The following is a 16,244-nucleotide window of genomic DNA, read 5'->3' as shown; positions in this document are numbered from 1 at the left end:
TAGAGCCATACTTGTTTGAGGACCTGCTTCTAGATGCGTTCTGAGTGATAGGAATTTGTTCTACTCGAGTGATGGTTCAGCGAATGGAATTATATTAAATGTAATGGAAAATTTCTATTTTCTGTCTGTCACAGTTTATGCTCCCCTTATGATCAAATCTACAGAAACAAGCAATTTACTCAAACGGTAAAGGTCCCCTTTTCAGAGGCTGACAGTAATGTGAATTTACATAATAACCTTAACTCTTGTGCTCCTGGGCAAACACGCCGGCGTACATTTCGCTTATCGCAGGACTGTTATTCAGGTAAAAATAATCTCAGGTCCTCAGACCCCACAGAGAAAGAATGGTAGAAACATCCACCAAGATTTAATGACCCGAAAAACATTGCACCTCTGAAAAGGTAGAGAAAAAACACACAGTGATGTTTTTTGTAGTACTATTTAAAGGGGTTGGACGCTTGAATACATGTAGGTTCTGCTCCCAGTAGGAGATGAGAGTGTTAAAATTAGAGGCGGCGGCTCGTTCATGCCTGAGTCAGTGACTACAGAATACGCCATCCGACATGTATATATCCTTACTCATCATCTGTGGTCATGGGCTATGTGGTCAGATGAATATTCATCAAGAATATTATTGTGTCTTAAAGGGGGTTATCTAGCGGGATCACATTTTTTATATTTGGTGCAGAACGGGTTTAACAAAAAAGATGCATTACTCACCTCACTGTTTCCCTGCTGCTGCTGGTCCAAAGTTTACCAGCTGGTCTCCTTTCCCTGGTCCTGGCTCAACACACAGGAAATAGCGAGATATGCCTGCCCGGCCAATCACTGGGCACAGCAGTGACACATCTCAGTCACTGACTGGCTGAGCAGTTATCTCCTACTATTGCCTGTGTGTCGAGACAGGTCCAGGAAGTGGAGACCAGCAGAAAGGCAGCAGAAGGTAATCGGAGAGATGAGTAAGGCTTCTTTTTTAACCGATTCCGCACCAATCTAAAAAAAAATATGCAATCTCGCTGAACAACCATTTTAATTTTAAAATTAAGATCGTGGGAGTCTGACACCCGGCACCTCCACTAATCATGCTAGGAGTCACTTTACAAAATGTATTGTCCAAACCCAACAACCTCTTGTGCAACTCACTTACTGGAGAAACCACCATACTGGATCTGAAATTCATATATAGAACTATTACACACACAGCTAACTTTATTATTTTTTTTATGTTATAGAAATGCTCTAGTTGAAAGGACTGTCATTTTGCATAATTTATAGGCTCTTTGCAGCATACTATACAATAGGCGTTGGCAGTAACAAGTTCAGTTTCTAATGAATCCATTGCCATGTCAACCGGTGTGCAGACGGTGCATGCTGGATCCCGGTTGCCAGGGTCGTTTTGACTTGACGTAGTGTTCACTGAAAGCCATATAAATAATACCAGATTTCACTGAACCGCGTAAATACAATGCAAGCATCTAAAAGAAAATGTGGATCTGTGACTGCAAGCAAGTTAAGTACCATAAAGACGTCCTGCACTGGAGGAGCCCGGCTCATATAAGCACCATTTCCCTTTGTGTTGCAGGAGTGCAATGAGCAAAGGTACCTCTGGTGCTTCTTTGGAAAGAAGTGGTGAAGGATGCTGACAAAAACCTGCACATGAGGGGTTAAATTTTGTCATGGGGCCCCATCCTTCCTATGTCACCATAGTTGCCAACTGTCCCCAATTTGCAGGGACTGTCCCTGGTTTTCAGAGACAGTCCTGGCAAATTTGGGCTGTCCCGATGCAGAAAATGGGTGGGGCTATCAAAACCCCACCCATAAGCGGACATTCCCAGGGTGGGGTTTTCATTGTCCCGATTTTACCAACCTAAACGTGAGACGAGAGGTGAGACAATTTAAAAGTCACAGTGCTTTTAATTCACATGCAAATGAGCAAATAGGTGCACTAAGGGTGGGCCACACGCACACTGTGCACCTGAGTTCCTCCTGCCAGACCCGCCCTCTCCTTGACTTACAGCACCAGGCAAGATGACTATGCGGGAATCTGGTCCTGTCAATCAAGAAGAAGAAGGAAAGGCTTGCAAAGGAAGCAGGAGGAGAAAGGTTGCACAGAGTGACTCGGTGCACTTGACTGCCCATTTGCATATAGATTAAAAGCACTTTTTCTCCAGAATGACGCATTGGATCTCTACGTGGAAGGTATCAATACACTCAGCTGAGCTAGCTCAACAAGACACTGTGTCTGGTTCATCAGGCAATTTCCTGGTGACAAACTCCCTTTAAGCACAACCCTTCATACTACGGATTTTTGCAGGGTGTATGTAATAGGTTTATGCATTTCATCTTCTTAACGGAAAGTGGAGAGAAATGTCTATAAAGATATGAAGACCTGGATCCTACTCAAATGATTTTATCTTTGTTACGGTAAAAACGTGACAACCAACAGAGCTAATACAATAATTATCACAGCTGTTGTCACCCATCTTTCCCAGAGAGCTATTAGTAATACCACAATGGTGGACGGCTCACTGAACCGCCATGTCAGCAGCGATGTCAGGGAGTATGGATTACTCCGTTTCCACCACCCTCCGGGGTGAAATGGAGAACATGGAGATTACTGCTGACAACTTCTGTTAGGGCAGATTACGAACACCTTCAGACGGGAGGATTTGTGTGGTGCGGATGGCTAGACGGAAGCAGAGATGAACAAGTACCTGTTCTGGTTTCAGTCCGGGAGGGATCCAGGCGTATTCCTCCAGAGCGCAGCCCGAGTCATCGTCAGACGTCGAGTTCCTCTGAAAGTCAAACATCAACTTGTTCATGGTCTTCTCCATCTCCAAAGGCATCGCGGTGGCGCTGTGCTCCTCCCGTGAGCACTTACAATGCAAGCAGATCTTCCTGCGGAAAAAAAATTCCTCTGTAAGTGTGCCACTCAGCAGCTATTCATTGAAGCTAAGATACCAAAGTATAAACACATTCTCTGGCGCAATGCCCACGGCCCGATGTGAGCGCGGATCTTCTGTTTGCAAATGTCAATATTACATGGGAGACAATAGCAGGTAGAGAAAGGAACCGGTAACAGTAACACATCGGCGGTGTGTTAAGCATTTACAGACAATGTGCAAGGTGCAGAAGCTCAGACGGGCAAGGGAAGCGGGCAATGGAGGTGCGTTTTTATAGAGCAGATTCTGGTTTATCTAAAAATACGTCATTGTAAAATTGTATTAGTGTTTGTATGATTTTAGCCTGGTCACTGACTAAATAGTTTAACAGGCAAGAATAGAAAAAGTGCCACCTGCAGGTACGGAGGAGGTAGGGCAGCCATTAAAATCCCTTTGATGTAAATAGATATATATTGTGTAAATGTAATTGCCATGGTATAATTTTATTCTCCCTTAGTCCCTTAGGTCAGACACCAGTCTCTGGTTGGGAGACAGAAAAATAAATATATTTATTTTTTATTTATTTATTAATTTTTTCATTCATTTCTACATCTACCGTCCCTTTAATAGAATTCTATTGCACCCTATAGAGACACAGGATAATGCATATTAATACAGACATTTAAATGGTCACTGTAATTTTGCATAAACCAATAGTACAGATGACTATAAGAAACATTGCAATATATCTTATCAGAGAAAAATGCCTTACATTCCCTTTCATCTAGTAAGACATATTCAGCAGAGGTTATACCAGGATCCATGTAAAAAATGAAAATCAGACATCATACAGTACATGACAATCTTTTTCTAACAAAGCTAGAACCAGCCCTGTACCTCACATAGGTCCAGAGGTCTCCCTATTAATTGATTTAATTGCTCTGCTAGATTTTCGTCAGGATGGCAGCTCAGGAGATATATCCATTCTCAGAGGGTGTATCCTTTCTGCTTCATCTCTCTCCCTATCACAGCTCAGGGGGCGTGTTCTTTCTGCTGCAGCTCTCTCCCTATCACAGCTCGGGGGGGGGGGGGGGGGTCTGTTCTGCTGCAGTTCTCTCCCTATCACAGCTCAGGGGGCGTGTTCTTTCTGCTGCAGCTCTCTCCCTATCAGAGCTCAGGGGGCGTGTTATTTCTGCTGCAGCTCTCTCCCTATCACAGCTCAGGGGGCGTGTTCTTTCCGCTGCAGCTCTCTCCCTATCTCCGCTCAGGAGGTGTGTCCGTTCTGCTGCAGTTCTCTCCCTGTAACCGTCACAGCTTTTAACTGTAGATCTCAGTGGGTGGACGTGCGCATTACTATACTAATTAAACATCAGGAGGCGCCATTATAATAAAATTTACATTTTTAAAGTTTTTAAATTAAAATATATATTTTTTTACATACTGGATAACCCCCCAAGCCAATGGGGCATGTCCCCACACTCTGACATTGTTCAGTCAGTGCTCACAGGGTCTGACTGTCTAGGGACACACCCTATTAACCCCAAAGTGTGAATGTAACCATTGTCCAGGAAGAATAGATGCTTTAGATCTGTAATTTCTTGAGGAATACAAGAATACTGAAAAAAGACCAGGAGAGGGGGCAGCTTAATCACTACGAGCAAGGACAATAAATATCCTAGAGGATCATTCCAGGAAAATAGCTGTATAAAAGGTAAAACATATGGAAAACACAGAGTAGTGACAGCACGGCATCTGGCGTCATATTTAGATGATATTTTCCTTTGTACCAACTGGCATCAGCACAAGACCAGTGCGAATCCATGCTGTTTATGGTATCAGGTGTGACAGGAGATTAGACAGAGGAACATGTGCACGCCAAACCTTTCCAGCAGCTAAAGGGTCCTAGAAATGGGTTACTCCGCTGGACTCCAATTAAAACCAGATCAGGTCACCACCCGGAAACACATGCTGGTTTACACTCCCGTTGCCAAAACAAGACTTATACTAATAGGAGAGGACAAGGGATTACTTTTCTGAAGGGAAACAATGTCTCTGTGCTATCTAAACAGGAGGCAGAGGAAAGCCTTGGTGGTCCATGGATTTGGGCTGTGTTCTCTTCATTTTAGCAATCTATGGTGGGAGTGACAAGGCTAATGCTCTGCATGACACGGTTGGGTTTCTCTGTAAGGGATCAAGCTGTACAGTAAGTTTTAGTACAAATGGCGAGACTGCAAAATCATGAGGACTTGCCACATGCATCTTGTGTAAACTACATACAGCCATGTATGAAATAAAAACCAGGTACAGCCAAGATGTCCCACCACCTCAAGAGGCAATGCTAGGCCCCTGCATATCTGATCGGTGGGGGCCGACACCCGGGACCCCCACCGATGAGCTTTTTAAGAAGGCAGCGGTGCTGCTGTGAGCGCCGCTGCCTTCTCCGTGCTCACCAAGCACCATACACTGTATAATGGTCATGCTTGGTATCGCAGCTCAGCTTCATTCACTTCTAGGGGCTGAGCTGCCCCTAGTCCACGTGACCGATGAATGTGTCGTCACTGGGCCTAGGGAAAGCAGCCAGAAGGCTGTGGTGCTACCCCAAGCGCTGCTGCCTTCTTGAACAGTTGATTGCGGAGGTCCCGGGTGTGGAACCCCCACCGATTAATTACTGATGACCTATCCAGAGGATAGGTAATCAGTATATAAGTCTTGGAAAGACCCTTTAAGGCAGACCTAAAGGGTTATACCCATCTCAGACATTGCTGGTACATTCTAGCGATATTCCACCAATGTCAGATGGGTGCGGGTCCCACCTCCGGGAACCGCTCCCATCTCCAGAAATGAGCCCCCAAAGCAAAGGAGAACACCCATGTGCAGCACTGGCGGATCCAGGGGTGGGGGCAACAGGGCAATTGCCCCCCCGAGCTGCTCAGAAGTGGGCGTGCGGCGGCGGGGCACAGGGAGATGAGCGCTTCCATTGTAGAAGCGCTCATCTCCATAGTCATCTGTATCGCCGTCCTCAGGACAGCGATACAGATGATTGTGCTGAGGCAGGGGAGGGAGAGGCGTGTCCCTTTCCCTTCCTCTGATAGGCTGCCGGCCTAGTGCCTGCAGCCTATCAGAGGCCGGCGCAGGTGGCGCGATGACGTCATCGCGCCGCCTGAGCCGTACAGCGCGGGACACAGGCCGGAAGAGGCCTGCATCGCATCACTGCCAAGGAGGTAAGTATAAGTGCTTTTTTTTTTTGTGTACAATACTGGTGGCTACTGGCACATAATGGGGGTCTCTGGCTACTGGCACATAATGGGGGTCTCTGGCTACTGGCACATAATGGGGGTCTCTGGCTACTGGCACATAATGGGGGGGCTGTCATTACTGGCACATGATGGGGGGGCTGTCATTACTGGCACATGATGGGGGGGCTGTCATTACTGGCACATGATGTGGGGGCTGTTATTACTGGCACATGATGGGGGGCTGTTATTACTGGCACATTATTGTGAGCACTATAGGGGCATCTACTGAGGCCACAAAGAAGGGGTGTTTTATATGGGGGCTCTGTACAGTAGAATTTTATACTGGGACACATTATGGTGGGTACTATGAGGAAGGGGGGAGAGGAGTACTATGGGGTCATCTACGGGGGCACTAAGAAGGGGTATATTATTCTTGCAAATTATGGGGGACACCGAGGGCATCTACTGGGGCATTTTATACTGGAACATTAGGGGGGGCACTAGGAGGAAGGGGGGAGAGGAGCACTATGGAGGCATTTACTGGGGGCACTATATAGGGGTATTTTATACTGGTACATTATGGGGGCACTAGGAGGAAGGGGGGAGAGGAGCACTATGGAGGCATTTACTGGGGGCACTATATAGGGGTATTTTATACTGGCACATTATGGGGGCACTATGGGGACATTAGCTCAACTGGGGGCATTACAAGTGGGTATTTTTTGCACTGTCACATTATAAGGAGAATTATTTCTACTGGAGGGCATTATGGTGGGCTTTATTACTCCCCCATGGTATGACCCCCTAGTAGCAGCTCCATCCTCTCCCTGCTCTGCTATCCCTCTGCCCCTTCTCCAAATCCTTATTATGAAATCTTTCTCATTAGGATAAAACACAACATCAGCTCCGCCGAGCCCCCGGCCAAAGTGTTGAAGTGGCGTCCGAGATCCCCAAGGCCCAAGCCAAGTAATTGTAAGTTTTCATGTGAAATATGTTTATGTTATACACATATAGCATACACTGTGCCACACAATATACAGTATACCGCTACACTGTGCCCCACAATATACAGTATACCTCTACACTGTGCCCCACAATATACAGTATACCTCTACACTGTGCCACACAATATACAGTATACCTCTACACTGTGCCCCACAATATACAGTCTACCTCTACACTGTGCCACACAATATACAGTATACCTCGACACTGTGCCACACAATATACAGTATACCTCTACACTGTGCCCCACAATATACAGTCTACCTCTACACTGTGCCACACAATATACAGTATACCTCGACACTGTGCCACACAATATACAGTATACCTCTACACTGTGCCACACAATATACAGTATACCTCTACACTGTGCCACACAATATACAGTATACCTCTACACTGTGCCCCACAATATACAGTATACTTCTACACTGTGCCACACAATATACAGTATACTTCTACACTGTGCCACACAATATACAGTATACCGCTACACTGTGTAGTCTGTTCTATAAGCACCATTGTTATAATCTGGAAGTGCCCCTCCCGAGACCAGGCTCTGGATCCCCCACTGAGGGACTGCTGAAAATAGCCAGTCTTGAACTCAGTTATTTTCGGAACTCCCATAGCTATGAATAGAGGGCGGTCGTGCATGGCCAGCGCGCTTTCCTACACTTTGGTGAGCCAGTCCTGGAGAAAACAGCGGGTCCAGGGACCTGCACCTATATGACGTTGGTAGCATATACTAGTGATTTACAACCAATGTCTGAGATGAGACAAAAAGGGGCATACTGGTTATATCAAAAAAGGGGATAATTATTAGATTGGTGGGGATCTGACTGCTGGGACCCCAGCTGATCATGAGAATGGGGACCCCGCAACCTGTGGGGATCCCGAAATTAATAGAACGGCTAGTCAAGCATGTGCCATGCCGCTCTATTTATTCTCTATTAGACTGCCAGAGTCAGATAATCGAGAACAGTGCACAGCAGTCCCATAGAGATATATGCTGCTGCATCAGACCCCCACCTATCTAATAGTTATCCCTTATCCTGTGGACATGGGATAACCTTATATTACTATAATACCCCTTTAAGGATAGCCATCTCTCCCGACCCTTCCATACCCCTCTGTCTGCAGCTTATTTCCCTAAAAACAGAAGGGCATGTTGAAATATTACTGCCTGATCCTTACCTCTCCCAATGAATGGCCTCAGAAGTCAGGAATTCCTCATACACACTAGATTGTCAGTTTAATCTGATAAATACAACCAGCATTAGGCTTACGAAGAGCCTCTCTTGCTTTGGGGGACCTGGCACGCCCATACAGAGAACAGACAGCCCACCGATTTGATTGAGAATTGTCTAATGCTTCATCTCTCCAGTGGTGGTGCTGCAGGGAAACTGAAGACGTGCTGCGAGGCTCCTTCCTTCCGTATCATTAGTCTTTTAAGTCAAGTCAAACCTTGATTCATAATTTATATGGTTTATAGAAGAGACGGGATGACCCGAATCATCCTTTTAATGTGTCCTAAACATTTAATTGGTGTCAGCCACAGTATATGCACGAATGATGAGACATATAAAGACAATGGATCACTAACCGTAATATTATATACACCACTGGAGGGTAACGGAGTCAGGATCTGGCAGACCCTCCGCAGTTGTCTAATAAACAACCCCCAATCCAAGAACCTTCTAAAGGGGGTCTTCCTTCCTTGTAAGATTTATATAGAAATCCATGTCCACTAATTTTTAGTTTGCACCCAAAACAAACAATCTGGTTTGGCGTCACACAGACATGGATTACCAAACCTAACAAGTCCCCTGTAGATGAGCCGCCATTTCTGCTGCACAGCACAAGGCTGCGGCAAATCTGCCACATCACCGACCTATTTATCTTTCCTTGTGGAATCTTCTCTGTTGTTTGTGAGGAAAGACAATTCTAGGTGGAGGTGGAGATCCGTGTGGACACAGGGAGGGAGGGCTGAAGATAGAGATGTAGGAGGCCATGGATGGGAAGAAAATGAATGCTGTGTAATTGAGATAGATTAGATTAGATAGATAGATAGATAGATAGATAGATAGATAGATAGATAGATAGATGATAGATATGAGATAGATAGATAGATAGATAGATAGATAGATAGATAGATAGATAGATAGATAGATATGAGATAGATGCATGCTTGGCTCGGCTAGGCATGCATGTGTTCTAATGGGGAGCACAGCGTAAACCGCTGTCAGACACATCTGGAAGAGACTTATCTCCCGCTGGCATGCTGAAATCCAACCCTTTTTTCCCCCGACATCTGATGTTCAGACCGTCCCACTGAAATCTGCAGGTCTGGCAGACATTCATCTAATGTGTATGGGAAATACGTAAAAGGAATGACGGCAAAGCAGCACAGATTGGGACAGAAGAGTTACCGCCGGTGAAGACCCAACTCTACTGATCTGGTGCTCTGTGCCTTTGAGATTCATATGGATTAGGATTAATAGTTTAGAATTATTGCATGTAAACTACTATTCTATGGGCCACCACAACTGAAGGCAGAAAACTGCAGATATCTCTGTAGGTGGAAATCCCCTCTAAGACCACTCACCCACCCGCCCGTACAGCACTCGCACATGAGCACAGACACAATGAGTGTTACGAGTCAGAATCCTAAATAGGGTAGTGTTAGTATTCAGTGATGGGAACAGGTGGAGCTGCAACAACCCCTCAGCCCTGGGACAGAAATAGCAGAGTGTTTTTACCACTTAATATGTGAAACAACTTAATTGGCACATAATCAGGGTTAAAATCAAGAATAACATTGTCATGACTGCAAAGTAAACTATATACATAGCAAAGTAATAGTAAAGCTGATCAACACATAGTCAGCATACGCTAAAACCTGCTAATTGCTGAAGAGGTGGCCCGATGCAAGATTCACCCTCCAAAGAACTCTTAAGGAGCACTTGTCAGTTAGATCAACCCTATTAAACAAGACATACTGCCTGGTAGGGTTGATCCTGCTGATTAAAATGATACCTGTCTTGTGAAAAGGGAAACAAAAAACTTTTTCTTCCTGCAAATGAGAGCTTCAGTGCACCAAGGGGCAGGGTGTTGCTCCACAGCGCAGGCCACGTCCCTCAGTTCAGTGAAACCCTCGTATGCATAAGTAGTAAAAGTCTTGGAAACGCCACAACAGATTTTCACAAGACAGGGATCATTTTAATCAGCAGGATCAACCCCACAAGGCAGTGTAGTTGTTTTTATAGGGTTGATCCTGTTGATGGGTGCATTTACCATTAATGTGGCAGGCTAGTCAATAATGTCATGTTCACGACACTGGAGGCACTGATTTTATGTGTGGCCCATAGCTTACCAGTTACCAGGGTCCGGTTGGGAACTTAAAGTGGCCCTGGAAAAAATACTAAAAGTGGCCCCCGTTTTGTAGTCGGGTCCAAATTGATAGAAGGCAGGGCCAGCAATACCATATTGTTGCACATTATACCACCCCAACAGAGCCAAATACCACAGTCTATCACAAAATACATCCCTAAAAACTTCCACTGGTTGGCTGCGAGGAAGGCTTTGGTGGCCCCTTGGGCATTGTCCCACCGGGAAATTTCACTGTAAGGTCTATGGCCAATCCGAAATTTTTGCACAAGTCTTTTCTCAGGGACCAGGATGAAGCTGTTACTATAGCAAACAATGGAGACAAATTCAGGGATATCTGGGCCTAGTGGCAGAGAAGAACTTGGCAACCCTGAGGGAGAAATGGCCATGTCCGAGGTACCATCCTGGGGGTGTTGAGCACTGCCTCATAGGATCTGGTGCTGGACTATAGAGAACTGGGTCATAAGCCATAGATACAATATAGTAATGGCCCATATAGCGTTCCAAGGTGGCCCTTTAGATGCAGATGCTACCTGAGAAATGGACAAATATTTCAAAGTTGGGCATTGTGCAGGAGAAAACGTATCACGTGTGCTCTCACTGGGTGTACTGTATGCGATAACCCGGAATAACACTATGGTATAACAAAAAAAGCCAACCCAGCATTAGTGACTCATCTGCCATAGACGTTAGTTATGGAGTCGAGGGTGGGGAGATAGTAAGACCTAGACCAAGCACGACTGGAAGACTTTACCAAATTTTACCTCTTCCCCAGGATCTGCAGTGCTGGAAAGCAGCGGCAGACTGGTCAAAGACCCTACAAAGAAATTACCCTGTGGGCCGATGCCCAGGGGACCACCTAAGGCCTCCTCATGGTCACCAGCTAAGTAGATGAAAGATCTGATGCTCTTATGCACCGGGCCAGCTTCCGCAGAGTCCCTCCTGAATTCAACTGAATGCCGTTCCAGGACAATGGATGGCAGTATTTTGTGCAGTACTGTGGTATTTGGTTCTGTTGCGGCAGTATTTTGCCGAGTGCTACAGTACTGCTACTTCTGTTGTCCCTGCCTATATGTGTTGTCACTGCCTACTTGTGTTTCCCTGCCTTCTGTGAGTTTGGACCCACTTACAACATGGGGCTACTTTTAAGTTTTTTCTAGGGCCACATTAAGTTCTCGGCCCGCCCCAGCTGGAAAGTGTTTAAATTATATATTTAATATAGAATACAAAAACAAAAACACAAAATGATGCCTATCCGTTCCTTCAATATGGTTATGAAAGGCATTGGCAGCAGTCTTATCTCACAACGCTAATTAGTTACCATGGCTTCCAGCACATTCTGTACTAACTCGTTACTTATCTTCTGCCTTTTTACCTCTATAAAGCTGTAACTTGGAACAACACTTTGCCAAAAAACTCTAGAATCCCGATGCATTTCAGACAAAAAGAAAATAGAAATCAAATCCTACAACGGTTCCAGTGCATCTGACCTAGAAATGATGTAGGAAGAACTGGGGACGGTATATTAGAGGTAGAATGACTGTAAGCTCTTCTGTTCTGCATTAGTCGGCTGCGTCATAAACATCTACGGACAAACTGCACTTTGCAGTCACAAGGACCGGGTATATAGCAATCAGGATAAATGGGATCTAAGGTGGAATAATAATAAGATTTACACAGGGAAACAAATCAATAGTACAGCAACCCAGAGTTATGCCCTTCATTACATGGAGTCTCACCTCCCTTATACATTTTTAATGAGGATTTGTATTACGCAGACAGGACTGCGGATTTATAGACAACTGGCGGCCTGACTATGTAATAGGGAGAGCAGCCACATACAGAAAGACAGCCATTTTATTCCAGTCTTTATGCTGACTACTTGAGTCCACATAACAGGCTGACACTTTCTGTTTTCTGCAGCTCACTGGTTAGCTTTGCTGTATAGACTAGGACAGAGTTAGCAGGGTCATCTCATTGTCATTAAAAGATGTGGTCAGCAAAGTCATACCATTATCATTAGATAATTAGGCATTTAATTATAGATTATATCTCTGTTGTACTACTGGAAGCAGAGATATGACAGGATAGCAAAGCTATACGTCGTACACAAAGATATGGTTTAATATGCATCTCCTCTGCCACTCTCTGGGTTCAGGGGAAAGGGGCTCTACTACTTCTCTTTCTGGAGGCTAAGCATGAATGTGCTCTCAATCTAGAGAGGTAAGTAAACCACTGACAGACACTTCTTGCAACAGCTTCTCTCCCATAAAAAAACAAAAGGATTGGCCATGTTGAGACCCAAAAGCCCAAACCTTCTTTCTCTTGACATCTCCCATTGAGGGAAAGCTGCAAGACCCCCGTACACCATAAAAGGGTAGCTGGTTCTGCCGAAATCAGCTAATGTGGAAGACCATCTTAAATGGGTTCCCCAGGATTTATCAAATTGGTGGGTGTCTGACACCTCGCATCTTCGTGGATCAGCTCTTAAGGGAGTAACTCCGATGCCGGATTATCGGTGCCAGAACACAGCTTCATCTATTGTGTAGTGGACGGAGTTGGTTACTGTATTCCCATTCACTTCAAGGTGTAGTTCCAGTGCCTATTACCAGTGCCGGAGCTACTCTCGAACAGCTGATCTGTAGGGCTGCAGGATGTTAGATCTGATACTGATGTAGGTCATCAATTGTTAATTCCTCGAGGACCCCTTTAAGCCTATGGACCCTGACATTGCAGCTGCCGTAAAGCACACACACCGCTGTTCAGACAATGCCTCTAGAGGAATTTTTAAAAATAATAAATACATTGGGGGGCAGTAACAAAGCAAAATCCATCAGGACCATTAGAGAATACGACACGCCCTAGTCCTTAAACTTTGAAGGCTTCATACCAAGTCTAGCCCATTGTCAACATAATAAATTATATGTCACGGCATAAAAAATTTGCATTATTGGTATATCTGAGGTTCCCAAACTCGGCACTGCATATTTTACCGTAGTGATGCCAATTTATGGAAAGTACCACAGTGATACCAGAGCCCGAATGTGACATGAAGACATTAGAGCTTTATCTCCCCAGGTTCAACCATCCACGACTTCCTCTATAGCCTTTCAACAGCTCATCAGGACAAACCCAGACGGCCAATAAAACAACATTTGCATTACGTATCCACAAATCCTTTATTACTGTTTATGGAGACTCCAATAAAAGCCTTGTTTACAGGAATCCTATACAATCAGCAATGTTCCTTGAGGAAGCCGTGAAGCTCTTTGTGCAACCAGCTTGCTAATCCATAGACAAGACAACACAACAGCTCATCGGTTAGGGGGGACATCCAACCAAGGCAATATTTGTATGGAGTTTGTATGCCCTCCATGTTCTCTGACTCTCCAAAACCATATTTAGAGGTTAGGTGTGGACCCCAGCAGAAGAAACATATATGAGCGTCTTCTGTTTACACCACTGCAGAATATGTTGGTGCCACATAAGAAACAATACATACAATAATAGACTCAAGTCTAGCTGGTGTTAGCTAGCTTCTTCAAGATTCATATCCTCCTGGGAATATACACATAATCACAGAGTCAATATAGGGCCACTAAAGCCCATGCATAAATGGGGGATGACCAGCTGGATACTTTTAATTGCCTAATTAGAAAGGTCATTGTTTTGGCTCATGTACATTCCAGCTGTTAACGAGGAATTAATTACCAAGAAATGAATTCTTTTCCATCGCATAAACCTCCAATGAAGATAAGACATGAAGCTATGACGACTTCTACGAGATAAAAACACCGCCAAATCATGTTCATGTAAATGCACCGCAATCATTCATGTCCCCTTCAAAATCGTCTGTGGACTTATGAATAATTATGTTAATGCGATCTGGCCTCATGAATAATTTCTTAAGGAGGCGGCAAATAATAAAACAAAGGCCCGGATACAGAACATAATACAAATAATATTCTTCTAGTATAAACATACAAAAAGAAATGCATTTAAAAATTTAATAAAACATAAAAATGTAAAAGAAAAAAAGGGGAAAAAGTTAAAGTGTGTGACACAGGGGAAGATGTGTGAGTCAACTTTCCAGCAGACGTGATTCTGCTGTCAAGGCAAAAATCTGGATTATTGCAAAGATAGAAGGGTGGAGTCATTAACAAAGCAAACAAAAGACAAAATATAACAGAAGATAACATAAAATAATCACAGAAAAAAAAACTAAATTACTTTACATATCCTAACAAAGTAAAAAAAAAAAAAAAAGGGGGATAAAAAGCCCCAAAACACAGAAAGTTCCCCTACAACAGGCCAGCTACATTGGATCTTGTCTGCATCTGTGTTTTTAAATGAAGTAAAAACTACAGGGATGTACAGTGCATAGAGAATGGAAAGTGAATTGCGTATTTTATGGGATATCGTATATTTCCAGTGATTTGGAACAGACAGACGGGCATGAAATGATTTGGGCTGCGTGACTGAGATTCTCAGCAGGAGTCACGTTAATATGGATACGGCATTGAGTTTACAGGTTATCTTTTGATCAGAAAATTGGTCCGTGTAATTATTCACATACTAGATGAAATGGTTTCCTTTTATTGTTGTACTTGAAATGTTCGGAACACATGGGATACATTTCCTTGTGTAATGTACCACTCCAAAATCAACTCCTCCTGGACTTCGTCTCTCAGGAATTTTTCAAATTTTTAGATTATTATTTTTTTTGTGTGTGTGTGTGTGTCATAGCTAGACATGTTAGACAAACCATTAACTTAGTCCTATATCCTTCCTGGGTGGAATCTGCCATCACCCAACCTACAGAACCCCTACAGAATCTGCCCAACCTAAAGACCCCTACGAAAACTGCCTAACCTAGAGACCTTTACAGAATCTGCCCAACCTAAAGACCCCTACAGAAAATGTTCAACCTACAGTCCCCTACAGAGTCTGCCCAACCTACAGACTCCTACAGAGTCTGCCCAACCTACAGAGCCCAACAGAATCTGCCCAACTTACAGACCCCTAAAGAAAGTGCCCAACCTAAAGACCCCTACAGAAAATGTTCAACCTACAGACCTCTACAGAGTCTGCCCAACCTACAGAGCCCAACAGAATCTGCCCAACTTACAGACCCCTAAAGAAAGTGCCCAACCTACAGAATCTGCCCAAACCAAAGACTTCAATAACATTTGCCCCTCTTAATCACCCCTACAGAATCTGCCCAATCTACAGGTGCCTACAAAATCTGACTAACCTACAGACCCTTATAAAATTGGCCTACGCTACAGACCACTGCAGCATCTACCAACCTCCAGTCTTATACAAAAAAAAAATGCCCAAACTGGAGACCTCTATAAAACTTGCCCCACCTATAGACCACTACAAAATCTGCCTAATCTACAGACCCCTACAAAATCTGCCTAACCTACAGACCCCTACAAAGTCTGCCCAACCTCTAGTCTCCTACAGAAAATGTCCAACCTCCAGTCCCCTACAAAATCTACCAACCTACAGACCCCTACAGTATCTACCTAACCTACAGACCCCTACAGTTTCTACCCAACCTACAGACCCCTACAGTATCTACCCAACCACCAGTCCCCTAAAAAATCTACCAACCTACAGACCCGTACAGTATCTACCCAACCTTGAGTCCCCTACAAAATCTACCAACCTACAGTATCTACCCAACCTACAGACCCCTACAGTATCTACCCAACCTACAGACCCCTAC

General features: G+C 44.4%; 1 protein-coding gene across 4 annotated transcripts in view; it reads right to left on the bottom strand.

Annotated features, from left to right (window-relative positions):
* PRICKLE2 (prickle planar cell polarity protein 2) overlaps positions 1 to 16,244 on the bottom strand; it is a 254,775-nt gene that overhangs the window by 55,125 nt on the left and 183,406 nt on the right. For all 4 annotated transcript variants that reach the window (XR_005774187.1, XM_040407100.1, XM_040407101.1 and 1 more), the window contains one exon: positions 2,715 to 2,898. Coding sequence is in view for 3 of the 4 variants with exons in the window: in XM_040407100.1 (XP_040263034.1) it covers positions 2,715 to 2,898 (184 nt within the window). In the remaining variant the exon portion in view is untranslated. The remainder of the gene's footprint in view (positions 1 to 2,714; positions 2,899 to 16,244) is intronic.

The sequence above is a fragment of the Bufo bufo genome, chromosome 9 (assembly GCF_905171765.1).
Source record: "Bufo bufo chromosome 9, aBufBuf1.1, whole genome shotgun sequence".
NCBI lineage: Eukaryota > Metazoa > Chordata > Amphibia > Anura > Bufonidae > Bufo > Bufo bufo.
This window is presented reverse-complemented; position numbering and strand designations above follow the sequence as displayed.